Genomic DNA, 14,822 nt, shown 5'->3' with positions numbered 1-14,822 from the left:
CATCGGGTGAAATCAATTGTGTGTTTCTGGTTGATACGAAGGAAAAGATTGCAAAGAAAATGTGTTTTCTTTGTCTGTTCAATATAGGAGTCCACTTTATTAGTGGACATGCAGGTAGATTTAGCTGGAGAACTTTTGTAGTCTCCCAAGTGGTGTGGTCTGCAAGTCAAAAAGTTAAGTTTACCTCCACAAGTTGACAGGCCCATGGGAAGAAGTGGGCTGTAGGAAATCTGCAGCAAGATCAGCGGTCTCACTCAGGGGTGCTGAAAGTTAAAGGGACGGAATTTGAAAAAGACACGGGCGGAAACGTCAGATGAGACAGTAGGAATAATGGCAGGAACATTGTTTTTGTCCCGGAACCTCCCGTAATCTTCCAAAAAAGACGAGAGATTGTCAGGAAGTAAGTTGAAGTCGTGTGTGGAAGTCAACCAATCAGTCCTTAATGGAAGACATCAGGTGGGTGTTGAAGGCCAGGGACAAGAAGCGTATTTAAGAGGAGGGGCCCAATTCAGTGTTATTGTCTGGGACCCAGGTGGCTACCCTGGTGAGCTTTTTGCATTCTACTTTGCGCTTCCTTCAGGATTCACAATTAAGATTTTTTTTTTTTTTTTTAAGTAACTTTTTTGACAAAGAAAAGGGGCCGTTTTACGGTCCCGAAATCAGAATAGGCTGCCTTTCCGCCTGAAAGTGGACCTTTATTTTGAAATCCGCACCCGGAAGCTGTAGTATTTTGGCAGCGGACCCGACTCCCGACCTCCTCTATTGTGAGCGCAAGGTGGAATATCGGAGTGGCGTTCGAGTTGATGCCATTAAACCCCTAGGGAGATTTTTTGAAACCAAACAGGTACTCCGCCGCTGCCGATAATGTCACGAACCGGGAATAAGAGGGCTGTTGCTATTTAAAATATGGTGGACGCTGCACGCGCAGCGGCGCGCGTTCACAGCACACACCGGCCGAAAGAGGGGGGTTGAGAGCACCGTGGGTATCTTTGTTATGGCAGACGGACAATTTGCATGTGTGTATATATTTAAATGAAAGCACTCGGTGGATATCTCTGTCTAATACCTCCATGCTGTGGAAGTGACGTGAAAGTGGCAGCATTATGCAAAAAATAATATCTCAATGGAATGTTTAGGTCAAGTCTGCTTTGTTCAACGCGAATCATGTCATAATATCAGCAAAGCTTCACAGAACGTAAGGTTTATTTATTTTTTGTTGCAAAGGGGAGTGGTATTGTTTGAGTGTTTTGATGTCCATTGGATTGATGCCAACTTGTGGCCTTTGAGGTGTTTGGGGGCCAGCCCTGTCACTCACAGCTTGTTTCCTCTCTGGCAGCAAATCTGTTTCATCCCATGGCAAAGGATTCGTTTCCCCTGCTTACTTTTGCTCACACGCATTGAGGGGAAGGTGCAGCCTACAGAAAACTCCTGCCCGCCGACGCTATTGATGCGATTTGATGGGGTTTCATGCTGAATCCACGGATGCATGGGCCAGCTGAAACACTTGTTCCCAGAAGGGAGCAAGGAAATTGGAAAACAAAATGCAAACACACCCCACCCCCCCGCCCCCCTCCCCACGCGCACATGCGCGCAAAGAACATTCCAACCCCTTGCTGTTCAAATTCATGGGTGCGAAAAGTGCAACTAAATTATGTAAATGCTGAGATGAATGTTTTATGCCGTACGAGCACGGGAGACACATGGCGAGACTGTTCTGACATTTCTCGCTCCAAGCGCTTGTGCTGCATTTCCTTGGATGTTTTGAACGCTAGGAAGAAAAAAAAAACTGAAAGAATTGTCATGTTGTGGAGATTGCAATGTTTTTACATCTGGCCTGCCAACGCTCATTGCTCATAACACTCACTTTCATTAGGGCGGCCTAGCCGGAGCACATGGCAACAAGGTCAGGATGGTGAAATTGTGGCATCTCAGGCTATTGAAAACGCACTAGTTCTCCCCCCCGCTGGAGCGGCGCAATTATCCAATCCTGACGCCGACGTGCACAGACAACATCTGCTGGGTTGTTTCGGGTCTCTCCCGACACCATTTTGAGGCTGGCAGCTGAGTGGGAGCGCGCCCAGATCATGACAGAAGGGGGCCGTCTAAGAATAGTCCCGGTCAGCCTCGGCTCAAATGGCCACAAGTGCAAAGTGTGACAGCTGGGGGTCACATTTGCATTTGCGATGGTCACGACTTCAATAATTCGACCGCACAAAGGCTAACAAAACGCACCTGAGGGTATGACTTAAAGCGGAAACATGTTGTTCTCTACCTAAATTGTCTTGTCACAATTGTGTTAGGTTATTTAAAAAAAAAAAAAACGGGTTTAATCCAACCGAAATGCTTCCCTCAAGGAGGCATTTGAACAAAACTGTCTTCCCCTGTGCCATTTCAAAAAAATTGCAAGAGAACGTCGTCACTTGTCTATTCCATTTTTAATTCCATTTTTTTTCTTTTTTTAATTTATAAATGTCCCCACTCTGTCACCTGTGTCATCTGTACGGCAGACTGAGATTTAAAAAAAAATTAATCTGGGATTGGACCATCGTAGAAAAGGAGGGCGGGCTCGCGGGGTGTCACTGTGTCACTTTCTCTGTGTCAACACAGATGGCGGACAATGCGTGGTTCGAGTCTGCGCCGGCTTAAACGAGGCGGAATCCGTTTCATTGAAGCCACGACTGAAAACAAGCCCCCTTTTTTTTTGTGTGTGTGTGTGGCAACCCAGGCACTGCTATGCTGAGCCGTGCCAGCGATGACGGATGTGGAGGCGAGCTTTGAGGACTTCAGCGCCTCGCGACGGACCGGTCGCAGGAACGCCATCTATGAGATTCCCCAGGGCCTCGGAGGGCCGGGGCCCGCCGAGTCGGATGCTGCGGCTTCCCGTCTCAGCGGCAACAAGCCAGGTGAGGACGGGGAGCTCGTCAATAAGTGTCACTTGTTAGTTGGATGTGATAAGGATGGATCAGTCATTAAAAACTGGTTTAAAAAGAAAAAGAAAAAGTGTTTTAGGGTGTCATTCTAAATTTTACCACAAGGGGGAGCTAAAGGTCTACTACTTTCAATGACAAAATGCAAAGGCCTCTCTGCCTTGCAAATTCAAAGGGACAGAGACCCAACTCGGATTTGGTACCATTAATCCGACTTCTACCCGCTCAGTCTCTGTTTCCACTATTACCACTATCACCGATTTTGCACATGCGCAGCAACAAGCGCTGAAAACTGACGGCCGGTCTATTTGTCCGACCAGGGGACGAGGAGCAAGACGTCGCCGAAACCGAAGACACCGCAGCCGCAGAAGAGGAGACGCAGGCGGAAGGCAGCTGAGCAGCAGCTTTTCTCAACGCCGTCTCCCGGCGGTCTTGACCCAACTGCCCTCTCACCCGCTGCCGCAGTCCTGCCAATGGGAAGCCAAGCAACTTCCCTCCCCTGCCCGGTTTTCAAATGTCCATTCGCCGTGCCGAGATTGAAATAAATCATTTTGAAACACGGGCAGATTGCCAAAACCAGCACTGTTTGACTGTTACCAAGAGGTGGGAGGCCCGACCCCTGAACCATGATTTCATCTCTGCTCCAACACCGGCCTCATGAAATAGTTTAACTATTTTTAGGGGAACCAAAGTATTACAGTTCCTCTGCACATCCACTTTCAATCCTTCTTTATGTTTTTGTTATTCTTCCCCTCCCCTGCTTACTCCCTCTTTGGAAGTTGACTGACCGTCTTGGCCCAACTGCCTTTAATAAAGTGGTACCGAACATCTCCGCAGGGGGGCAGTGTTTACTACTTCTTTTTTGACTGAGTGACGTTTTGAACTTCCTGTTATGTTATTTGTTAGTATTTAGTTTGGTCTTGAGTTTTAAACTAAGACATTTTGTCATAGTTTTGGAATTGCACTAATTAACAGCGTTCAAACCAGTTTGCGCTACTGTTTATTGTTTTTGTTTGTTTTTTCCCCCCAGTGTATGATTGATGTGAGGTTTTGTTTTAGATATATTGATGTGTCTGCATTATATTATCCTGGTTATCCTAGAGCAATGCACTGCCAATGGGCACATCCAAAACTGTGTGTTTGTCAAAGGATGTGTAGGAGGAAAGGCACAGTGGATTTAAAAAAAAAGAAAAAATGAGTCTACAACATTGTTTTATAAAGGCGTGTAAGGCTGTGCTTTTTGGATTATTGTTGTGATTATTCAAACTTCTTATGCCCCCCCACCACCACCACCACACACACACACACACACACACACACACACACACACGAACACAACTGTTTTGAGATACTGCTTCTTATTTTGTCTTTTTTTTTTTTTTAATGAAATATGAGACTTGTGCTGGTGTGACTCTTTTCAAATTTCCACACTGACAAGATTTTTTTGTATGCAAGCTGGTGTCTCCGTCTCCTGATTATGTTTATTTGTGCCAATAAAGCTGACTGAAGAGGAGAAATCCAGCCGAGTAGCTGGTCACATTCGAGTTGTCTCCCTCTAGCGGTCAACCGGAGCAACTGGTTATCCAGTCATTCCCAATATAGCCCAGTTTTGTGTTTGTTTTTTAGTTTTTTTTTAAGCAGTTTTTTTACAACTTTCATTTTATTTCTAAGTGGATAGTAAATGAAATGGTTTCTGAATAAATGGGCTGCGATGTTTCTTACATCTTAATGCCCAAAGCCCAAAGCACTTTACAATGGCCGCTCATTGTCACGCGTCATGTCAGTGGGCTTTAATGTGCACCGCGTTTTGTTGTTCTCACAGGCATTATCTTGGACAAAAAAAGATTTCCTGCCGCCTGCCTCACTTCACCCGACTTACCCTGGAGTGTATCAATTGGACTTTGCCCGCAAGTTGACGCGTGTTATCAGCGGAAGAGTGAATCAATTCCCAACTTGCTCTGTGGCTTCGCCAGCACATCAACATAAATAAAGATTAAAAAAAAAAAGAAAAAAGTGAAGACTCAAACAGTGTCTTATCATGAGTGCCACATAAAACAACAGGTGTCCTGGATGACCCAGGACAAACGGGATCTCGTTAGACTCACCACTCAAAAGACGCTGCGTTTTGTTAGAAGTTTCGTTTTATTTTGACAAAAAAACAGTGGGTTAGGTTACAGCACGACAGAACCATTTGCAGAACAAGGTGACAACAAAGTACATAAATCAGTAGGTTTCGTCATTAAAAAAAAAAAAAAAAAAAAAGTTTTCCAAAAACGGCGTTTGAGCTCATCCTCACGGTGCCCTGATCTCTTCAAATCTAAGTGCAATTTTGTTTCATGGGTGGCGTGTTAATTCACGTGCGGGATGAAAATCCCGTGCACGTCCTTGTGCAGCTCTGCGGCCGTGTAAGCTCGAGCGACTTCCTTGAACGTCCTGCCATCAATAACCACGATGTAACACTTCTGGCCCGGGTTGGAGTTGATAACGGCTGATAAAACCACACCTGCACATAGAGAGAGAGAGAGAGAGAGAGAGAGAGAGAGAGAGAGAGAGAGAGAGAGAGAGAGAGAGAGAGAGAGAGAGAGAGAGAGAGAGAGAGAGAGAGAGAGAGAGAGAGAGAAGCTTTCATCGTACCCGTCCTTAAATCGTCTCGGTCGTCAGACTGATCTGAAGTGCTGCTCTCACCGTCGTCTTCTGACTCTCCGTTGGGCCTGGGCACAAACACGGGCTCCGACGGCCAGCAGTTTTCCTCGTCCCAGTACACAGTTTCTTTCGTTTCCGTGTCAAACTTCCCGATCTGGGAGGCGGCGGAGGGGCAAAAAAAAGGTCAATTTGAAGCTCACAATTTCCAATTCTGTAGCCAACATCATCGACAGGGATCATAATGAAACACTGACGTCATATCATTGCTTGTTAGCTTTCTATCACATAAACACCTTAGTCAATTGGCCCGTGTGTAAAAAAAAAGAAAAGAAAGAGCAATACAATTCTACAACAGATGTGTTCTATGATGAGGCTACCGTTTTTAAAGGTCAAGGTAATGATTTGGGACATTCGATGTCGTATATCTCATGGTTAAAGCACAACAAATGGGAGCAGAGTGACAAATTGTCATAAATGTGTTATTCAGCATCGTTTGAAAGAGCTAAACGTAACAGATATCCACCGGTGGCTGCTAGGGATGACACGTACGCGTGTGGGGGGTGACGTTTCCCTCAGAGGAAGTCCTCGCATTGACTTTTACCAGCCTACTTTGACTCTTTCCTGTTGTGCATCCTGACTTCAATCTGCTCGCAATCCGCTAACCTTCCGCGTTCAAACGCGAGAGAGAAAAAAGGAAACTATCAAAGCCTCGTTTGATGGTTGCTGAAATCAGTGCCCGACTGGGACCAAGCTGAGGCTCTTTAATTGTCCGAACCAGGATGTTTCCGCGTGTGCCTTCCTCTCTGTGCCACGGCGACAACTCTTGATTACGAGCATGCGGTGAGACACAAGGGAAGCTCCTCTTTCCCGTTTTTACTTGGCAGTGGGAAGTTTTTTTTAATCGGCCCTTCACCGATTCGTGTCCCTTCAAGCCCAATTGTTCCAGGAGGAAGGAATTGTGGGTATAACAGTTAAAAAAAAAAAAATCTGAACTTCAAAAAACAATTTCTTTTTTTTTTTTTGGGCGGTTGCGTCAACAGGCAATTCTCACTTCTGTAACACACTTCCTTCTTTTGTAACAAAAAAACAAAACAATAATTCCTGCATTTGTTCTGTAACTGCCGCGGGCCGTTGGTGAGCAAATCACTCTTGGGAGACTTCAAGTCGGATGTTCCCACCGAAGGCCTTAAAAGAACAGCCGGATTCAAAAATGTCACCTGTTTTGACAGAGCGGACTCCTCAACACGGTTGCCGTAGACAAAGCGGTGCCTCTTGCCGTTACAGTCGTAGTTAATCCTGGGCAGCTCCAGTCCTGGTCGGGGAGACATTTTTCTTTAAACTCACTTTTGTTTCAAACCCCAGTTCCCACTTTTACGTGACATGCAGCAACCACTTACCTTCACAGAGCACCTCCGCCTGGCACATTAGCTTGCCTTCCTTCTCCTTCGTGGCAGTGGCTTTGGTGGAGCTGATTTTTACCATGTTGTGTCCAACTGCGACACCCTGCAAAAACCACACCAAATATCAGAATTGTTTCACATTCATCGATTTTTATTCCCCCAAAAGAAAAAAGAAAAAAAGATACCCACTTTATCTGATTGGAGTGGGAGGACAAATCTCTTATAGCTTGGTTTGGAGTAGGACTCGTCGAGGAAGTCGATGCTTTCCTTCAGCTTGCTCATGTAGAACATGTTGTAAAGGCTGGTGTCTGTGTAGGCGATGACGTCGAAGACGACGTGCCCGTTGTCCTCGAAGGCGTTCACGTGATGGTAGACGACCATTGCCCCGGTGTAGTACTTGGTCTCCACTTCTTTGCCGGTCTTTCGGTCAATCAGGTGGATCAGAGTCTGACAAGGGAGAGCGCAAATTGAAAGAAGTCAGTCTTTTCTTCCTGAATCCCAAAGGCAGTATCGCGGAAAGACAAACGCACAAAAATCCAACAGACACGACGGTTCTGAAACACTGACAGATGTTGATGCCTTCAACTCTGGAAAATCTTGGAATTCTGAGTTGAATAGACTCAAGAATCGTTAAAAAAAAAAAAAAGCCATTTTGCAAAGCTGCAGTCCAAAAACACACTTTTGTTTTTTAACATTACAGGTCACATGATATGTTTATCAGCTTAGGAGGTATGATGGAGCTTCGTACTGGATCAAAACTTGCGAAAACATCGAGTGCCAAATGCTTTGGACTCAATTAACGTAGAAAGGTGAAAATTCAGGTGTTTTTTTTTTCATTTGCAAGTCATTTCACAGTTGTTTTATTATTTTAAGGTTTATCTAAAACAGCCTTAATTTTTTTTCCTTACATTTTCCTCAGGGCTGAATTTCAGGCAGCTCGCCCAGTTGACGCCCCTCATGTATGCGGTGGCCATCTTGACGATGTCCAGCTTGAAGGGCTGCTCGATGAAGACGAAGTAGTTGTCCGTCATGCCGAAGCTGTGGTAGTAGCTGGGCGTGAGCAGCGTGCGGCACGGAACGGAGCAAACCACCTCCACCTTCTTCAGAGCGGGGGCATTATTCCCCGAGTCTGAAAGGAAAATTTTGAATGAATACTGACACCGGAACTCATTTGTCTTCTCAATCTCCAACAGAAAGCCTCAAAATGCTGATTCCAAAACGAGTCAAATTCTTTTAAACGACACAGAGGTAGGAGATAAGAGAGTCAGAAGCTGCTCTGAAGGAAGAAGGTTGTAGGCGATAAAGACTTCAGTGTAGATGCTGGTGTCACATGCTGCAATTTTATCCAAAGTGGATGACATTTACTTTTCAAATGTATGGAACACATAAACAGTCGCCAAGGTGTTTCTTGCTGGACAAAAACATTGAATTTGACTCCAGACTGACTTTGCCAAGAGTGCCGTTAGGAGAATTTTACGATTTTACGACGAAACGGCGACACCAAGTGGTCACATTTTAGATTGCAGCGCTCTTCCACAAACGTCTCTGAGGGGACTCTGTACCATCCCTCTCCCATGCTTGTCAGTGAACTATGGTGGCGTGCAAGCACAAACCTGAATGCCGCGTCAAACTTCTCCTTTGTTGGTTTATTTAATGACGAAAGCTGGACTGTTTATACTGGCTTTCTTACAAATATGCTGGTGCAAGATGGGTAGGAAAACCAAATTACCTTTATTGTACTGTGTGTATATACATATTTATTTGTGTATTTATGGGCTGCATGTTAAGCGCTTACCAATATAAAAATAATAAATTATGGAAAATTTTACATATTGGACAATCAAACGCCAGGCTTAGGTGCGAGTGTTTCGGGAATGCTTGCAGTACCAGATGTGTGACTTTTACAAGTTGTTGTCATCATAAAAAGTCACGCAGGCACACACAATTTGAAGCAACATTTTTTTTTTTTTTATTCCTATTTAAAAAAAAATCTATTTTGCTCAAGCAGTATCAGCGATACCACCTTTGGTTTGACTTGGTATCAGACTGGAATAGTAATCTGTGGTATTGCACATCACCCTTAGAGGGTAGCTATGGGGTTGTGATACTAGGCCATTATTGTGTGCTTGACAGGATTCCAATTCCAATGTTTGCCTTCTCTTTCCAGGTATTTTGCTTCCTGTGCCAGATGAGTGCAATTGCAAATAATGCACCAGGTTATACTAAGGGTTTCCTGATATATGCAGCTGCTAATCCCCCTTTTCTTAGGTCTTAGATTAACTGCTAATCTAAGTCTTGTGCTAATAACAATTGAAGGAAAAAAAAGAATCTGTGCAACCAACAGCTGATCAAAATACAAACAGGCATGGCAAACTTGGCAGAGCGGAGTAGGCTGGGAGAGTTCATTACCATTCGCTGACACAGCAGGGACTTTGAACAGCATGTATTTGGTCTTGCCCTTCTCCGCTATTGAAGTTCCCATGTTGTAAGCGTTGCCGTCCTTGTCGTAGTGCGGGTGGGAACAGGCCAAGTTCACCGGGAGGAACTTCATGTAGTCCACCTGCGGGTCGAGAACAAATGAGCTCTGCGAGCCAGCGGCGCTCTGCTGCCAGGAGGGCCAGAACCAGAGGGGCTTCTCTCTCTTTCTCTCGCTCTCTCTCTCTCACCTTGTCCTTGGTTTCCAGCGTGACGGGATCAATCATACGGATGTAGTTGGTCTCCGAGGTGGCAAAGTAGTCGTTTCCGTATTTGATGAAGTTGCTGGCGCCGTTGTCAGTGAAGTCGGGCACGGTGTGGTTGAGAAAGGTAATGGCCCTGAAAGGAAGTGGGTGAGTTCAAGTAAATATCAACAGTCGTCAAACAACTACAAGATTATACACCGTTGTTTACACAGCAGTTAACATAAGTATATGGCAAGCGGAAGCTAGACAACAAGGTAAGCTTCAGTAATGTAAAATTTAGACTTAAATCAATTTAAAGCTAGTCAATAATGATAATAACAACAATAATAATTTGACAATGCAACTCCGCACAAGGATGAAACAAGGCCAAGTGATAAACAACAATAATTACTTGACAATAAAGTTCTTGCTTGGGTCCGGGTATGCCATTGTGCCCATTTCAGACACAACTATCCTGTTTGCTGCCATGTTTGCTTTGTAGGTGTCACTCCTGAGAAATCTGCTCCTGTGAGACACTTCACCTGTGGCAAAAAATAAATAAAAAATAAATAAATAAAAGCAATTTTGAACCCCCCCCCCCCCTTTTTCAAGACAGCAACTACACTTAAAACAAAGTCTCCTTAACAAACTTGTTGAGAAGGGCGCAATTCCAATGAGAAAAGTGCAAGGACGCACCATCTTTAAAGGCGAAGCTGTTCATGATGGCCATGCCGTCGAACCAGTGCTCGTAGCTGGTCTCGCCCACGGAGAAGAGACCCGGGCCATTGCGCAGCAGAGTGCCTTGCAACCAGCTGGGAATGTTCCCTGCGCAAAAGAAAACGCAAAGGGCGCCGCTGTTGACATCTCTCGGAGTGAACGGTGGATATCTTGAAAAGAAAAAAAAGAAAAAAAAAGAGAAGAAAACATGGAGAGAAGAAGAAGAAGTTGCCTCACCTTTCACTTCTGCCTTCTGCGGCTCGGCGTGCTCCTCCGCGTTCTTGGTGAAGTCCACAGGCATGGTTGCGCACAGGCAGTGGCGATGTGCGATCTGAGGAGTCCGTGTAAATAGTGCGCGCCACGACACCGTCGCAAACCACTCCCTTCAAAGCTCCTATTGTTCTTATCTCTGAGGAGGGATTCTACGAAATGATCCTGGCCAACCTCTGAGAAAAAGGTTAAACTTTCTACAACCCAATCCCGATAATTCCCTTTAGAGGTCCTGGGAGTTCAAAAAGGACATTTTAATACATTATTTTATATTCAAATTTGGTTTTCAGAATGAACGATGCGCTTAACCGTGGTCCTTTCTTCTGTCTTCACCTCATCTGCAACCCGTTGCCTACCACCAGTAGTATTAAAAAATAAAATAAATAAATAAATAATCCTGACACCCTCTCCATATGAAACGTGTATTTGTGCATGCTGATCAATCATTGTGAATGTGACACATTGGGCTGACATCTTTAACTTTTAAGCGTATTCTCCTTTCTTTGCAGGCCCTTTGCATTTAATTGAGTTCTCTGATTTGCATCTCGGATTTACAACGAGATTCCCAAATGGACATTTTATGAGACAATGGAGAGCAGGCAGGCAGGGTATGTGGGAGTGAGCACCACTTTTTTTTTTTCCTGCTTCACAAAACGTCACAAATGCATCATGGATTTAGTAAATTATAATCCTACTTTTGTTGCATTATCTGATAACAATTTCTTATATTCTTGTCCTGTGATAAGGCTGCACAAGTAATTTTATTGCCCAGCCATACTATCACATATCACTGTCCATAAAACTATAATTGGTTGATTCCGAGAAGAGTGACAGTTTGAATATTGCAGTCCGATAGCTCAGCGTTCACCTTATATAAATTAAAAAAAAATATTCATGCGTGTTGAAAAAAAAATAGAAAATAAAAATGATTATTTGAAAAGAAATGAGCAGGGAAATTCCAGCACTAAATAAATGGCAAAAAAACACGGTTTATTATAGAAAATGCAACCTGAACTCACCCTGTTTAACACACTCCACTTTTAGTTAATCATTACACCCTGTGATTACAATATAGATACAAGATAATCTTAAATCACCTAAGGCCATTTTATACCAGTGCAAAAACACACAAAAGTCAAAAAACAGATCATTATTTGTGCCAACTGAAAGAAAATGTTTAAAATGTTCTGCCATTTGTTGATATAACTGATATTGGATTGTTTTGTGGAGCCCTGGGGAAAATTCCCAGTTATTGTGGTTTTTGTGTTCTCCTTACATTGCCTATTGACCTAGAACAGCCTGACATAAGCGTTTTATATCCCCACCACTTGCTGACTTGTTTCTTTCTCAGAAGAAGGTGCGTATGAGTGGAGCCAAGGTGAGAGGTTGGAGTCTCTAGATAACAAACTAAACCATCATTCAACAGACCTGCTATTAGATAGCATTAATCTGGAGAGAGAAAGGTGGAGGCACGTGCCACTCGCTGCCTAGATCCCGAAGAAACGCTGCCGCGGCAAAAAGTAGCACTTCATTTATCAGCCTAATCCCTAAAATCACAGACTTGGTGATTGTGGAGCACCACAGGGTTGCTCGTTCTCCCCCTTGCCCTTTCTCCTGTTCAGCCACGGTTTCACTGATAGTAGAAAGGGAACAGCAGTTTCCATGAACTCAGATTCTTGAAACCATCTAGGGCAAGAATGCACCCGACTGTGAAAGATATCGGGTCTCTATTAAGTGCTGTTTTCAGTTATCAAAGTTGTGATGTTCTGGGTATTCAGCATCTTTCAAGATAGGACGCAAACCGTCTCTAAATGACCAACTTGTTCTGAAAGCTCCGGGACTCAACCCTTTTGTCACGAAGTTCGCAACTGGCAGGAGGCAACTAACGAGGCAGCAAAACGGTGTACCAACTGTTTTTTCTTCTTCACCAGTCTAATTTGGCAAAAGAATGCTGAAGATCATCTTTAGATCTCTGGGCTGAACGCAGCAACATAAATCGTTTTTTGAAATAAACTTTTTAGAAAACAAATATGCATTCACACATCAAAATGCCATTCATCCACATGTTCATTGCCACCATTCTCTGTATTCATCCTTAAATAAAATGCATCCCTACTTTAAACCACTTTCCCATCTTGGCATACATCTTTTGCTCTTCAGCTAAAAAAAGCCACAGGGGTATGACTCCTGACAAACAAAAGAACAAAGCACTTGGCATTGCAACAGGAAAGTCAAATGAGCTGCATGTGATTCTGACAAAACTGAGAATCCTGATTTCCAGTGCGTTTTCCTCAGAGCCAACTCAGCAGTTATAAACCACAGGCCACGTGCACACGCTTCTTATGTAAAATTCTTACTCATCACAGTCACTTTTTTTTCTTTTTTCGCACGTGTCCAAAAAAAGCACTTAAGGCAAGATGGATTAAAATCTGTCGTAGAACGGCAACTATTTTGCGATTCACAAAAGAAAAGCGGAATATGGAGAAACTGAAACTCAAGGTTTCAAATCAAGGTGTCAGTCCTGGACACAGTGCAGTCATGTCTTTAGTGAATTCTTCCTACTGACATTAACGTCTGACATTAATTCTAGGTTAATGTCCGACGTTAATGTCTACTTAGACATTACTAGGTTAATGTCAGAGGTTTGCAGTGGCCACAGATAAGGCAGCCTTGAAGACAATCAGAAACAAGTTGTCCATTTCTTGTGTAAAAAGACTCAGTTCTGATAAAGATTCTGCACTTTGATCACTCTGAGCAGCTGCGGAAAAAGCACGTTTCCGTCTGAATTTATGCTGCCAATTGAAAACACGGTGATAAACTGTTTCTGTGTGATATTTGAATTTGCCTATCAAAGCAAGTTTTGTACTGCATATATAAATGTATATATGTGTGTATATGTGTATATGTATATGTATACATACATACATACATACATACATACATACATATATGTCGGTATATGCATATATTTTTATATAGGCCAATTATTTTGTAATGATGGTGGGGACGGTGGGGTGACAGGGTGTAGAGATAAAGGTGTGGGGCATTTTAAGCACTTCTGGTCAACAGCGTAGAGCAACGGAGTGTGGAAGTGAGGCGAAGAAGCGCGTGGAAGCAGGTTGGGATGAGTGGAGAAGAAGTGAGGTTGGGTGTGATCGATGTATCAGCGAGAATAAAGGCAAAGCAAAAACAGATCAATGCCTTCCACAATGGATGCCTCCGTAGAATCTGCTGCATCCTCTGGCCTGAGAAGATCTCAAATAGGGAGTTGCACAGGACGACCAGGTGTTCCAGTATTGGGTCAGAAATCAGACGCCGCCGTTTACGATGGCTGGGACATGTGCTTCGAATGCCCCAGGATCGAATCCCAAAGGTTGCACTTAGATGGACCCCAGCAGGGAAAAGGAGTCAAGGTCGACCCAAAACCACCTGGCGGCGAAAAGGGACAGCTGAGCTTAAGGAGATGAACCTTACATGGGGCGAGGCACAACATGTAGCACAAGACAGGCCTCGATGGAGGCAGATCGTCGAAGCCTTATGTCCCACTTGGGACGAAGAGGATTAAGATATAAGAGAAAAACAGTAGTAAGAGCATAAACTCTTCCGGAGGATAGGCTCGTTGTCAAATTAGGAGATTTAAAGAGGTGTTGTGGTTTGTTTTTTTAAAGGAGTCGAGGAGGAAGATGATTGGTGATCACTGAAGGGAACAGTTAAGCTGTATAACAAAAATAAATAGTTGAGACGTACATCTACGTATCGGAAATGTAGCTTACTCACCTCAAAATCCTGCTGCTCGTCACTTTTGCCCAGAAAGGTAAACATACATTTTAAACAATATCTGCAGTAAAAAGTAAAACATATAATCTTCAAATTTTATCAGGTCAATTATAATCCACAAAAAACAATGCAAACGTATTCTTTCATGGTGGGGCATAGGTCTGACATCCTTTCCCTACACTGCCATCTAGTGGCTACTACAAGACATTACCTGTGTTGATGAGATGCCTTCAGGGAAATCGATGTTCTAGATCATATTTAAGACTTTGGTGCATGGCGTTACACTTTGCAGACAGTGGAATAAAAAAAATACAACAACCCCAAAACAAAAACAAACGGTTAATGAAGAAAACAGGAAGGAAAAACAAAGGCTCATCATCCGATCTAAAAAAAACCAAATTCCCACCCCAAAACCAAAACACAGCCAG

General features: G+C 43.7%; 2 protein-coding genes across 4 annotated transcripts; one reads left to right on the top strand and one right to left on the bottom strand.

Annotated features, from left to right (window-relative positions):
• Nucleotides 1-522: 522 nt before the first annotated feature.
• Nucleotides 523-4,760, top strand: pkia (cAMP-dependent protein kinase inhibitor alpha). Of its 3 annotated transcripts, none has more exons than XM_076051112.1 (3): nt 523-544; nt 2,726-2,903; nt 3,248-4,760. In XM_076051112.1, the coding sequence occupies exons 2-3, from the start codon at nt 2,753-2,755 to the stop codon at nt 3,322-3,324; spliced, it is 228 nt and encodes a 75-aa protein (XP_075907227.1). In that variant the 5' UTR covers nt 523-544; nt 2,726-2,752; the 3' UTR covers nt 3,325-4,760. The 3 variants fall into 3 exon arrangements, with proteins under 3 accessions (XP_075907227.1, XP_075907225.1, XP_075907226.1); XM_076051110.1 differs by lacking the exon at nt 523-544 and adding an exon at nt 714-844; XM_076051111.1 differs by lacking the exon at nt 523-544 and adding an exon at nt 1,903-2,238.
• bco1 (beta-carotene oxygenase 1) lies at nt 4,283-10,892 on the bottom strand. Its single transcript, XM_076051109.1, has 11 exons — nt 10,585-10,892; nt 10,327-10,455; nt 10,043-10,172; nt 9,637-9,784; nt 9,380-9,530; nt 7,879-8,099; nt 7,160-7,417; nt 6,968-7,073; nt 6,788-6,882; nt 5,613-5,724; nt 4,283-5,430 (listed from the first exon to the last, which is right to left on the bottom strand). The coding sequence occupies exons 1-11, from the start codon at nt 10,646-10,648 to the stop codon at nt 5,276-5,278; spliced, it is 1,569 nt and encodes a 522-aa protein (XP_075907224.1). The 5' UTR covers nt 10,649-10,892; the 3' UTR covers nt 4,283-5,275.
• Between the last annotated feature and the right edge of the window lie 3,930 nt (nt 10,893-14,822).

This window comes from Nelusetta ayraudi, unplaced genomic scaffold (genome assembly GCF_046127955.1).
Source record: "Nelusetta ayraudi isolate G7.1 ecotype Tasmania unplaced genomic scaffold, CSIRO-AGI_Nayr_v1 ptg000132l, whole genome shotgun sequence".
Classification (NCBI taxonomy): Eukaryota; Metazoa; Chordata; class Actinopteri; order Tetraodontiformes; family Monacanthidae; genus Nelusetta; species Nelusetta ayraudi.
This window is presented reverse-complemented; position numbering and strand designations above follow the sequence as displayed.

Excerpts from the sequence above, each read along its gene's own strand:
- pkia (XM_076051112.1), top strand. The coding sequence starts at position 2,753 with ATGACGGATGTGGAGGCGAGCTTTGAGGACTTCAGCGCCTCGCGACGG. Across the intron at positions 2,904-3,247 it reads TCTCAGCGGCAACAAGCCAG|GGGACGAGGAGCAAGACGTC; the intron begins GTGAGGACGGGG and ends TTGTCCGACCAG.
- bco1 (XM_076051109.1), bottom strand. The coding sequence starts at position 10,648 with ATGCCTGTGGACTTCACCAAGAACGCGGAGGAGCACGCCGAGCCGCAG. Across the intron at positions 8,100-9,379 it reads CCCTGCTGTGTCAGCGAATG|ACTCGGGGAATAATGCCCCC; the intron begins GTAATGAACTCT and ends TTTTCCTTTCAG. Across the intron at positions 5,431-5,612 it reads CGGAGAGTCAGAAGACGACG|GTGTGGTTTTATCAGCCGTT; the intron begins GTGAGAGCAGCA and ends CTCTATGTGCAG.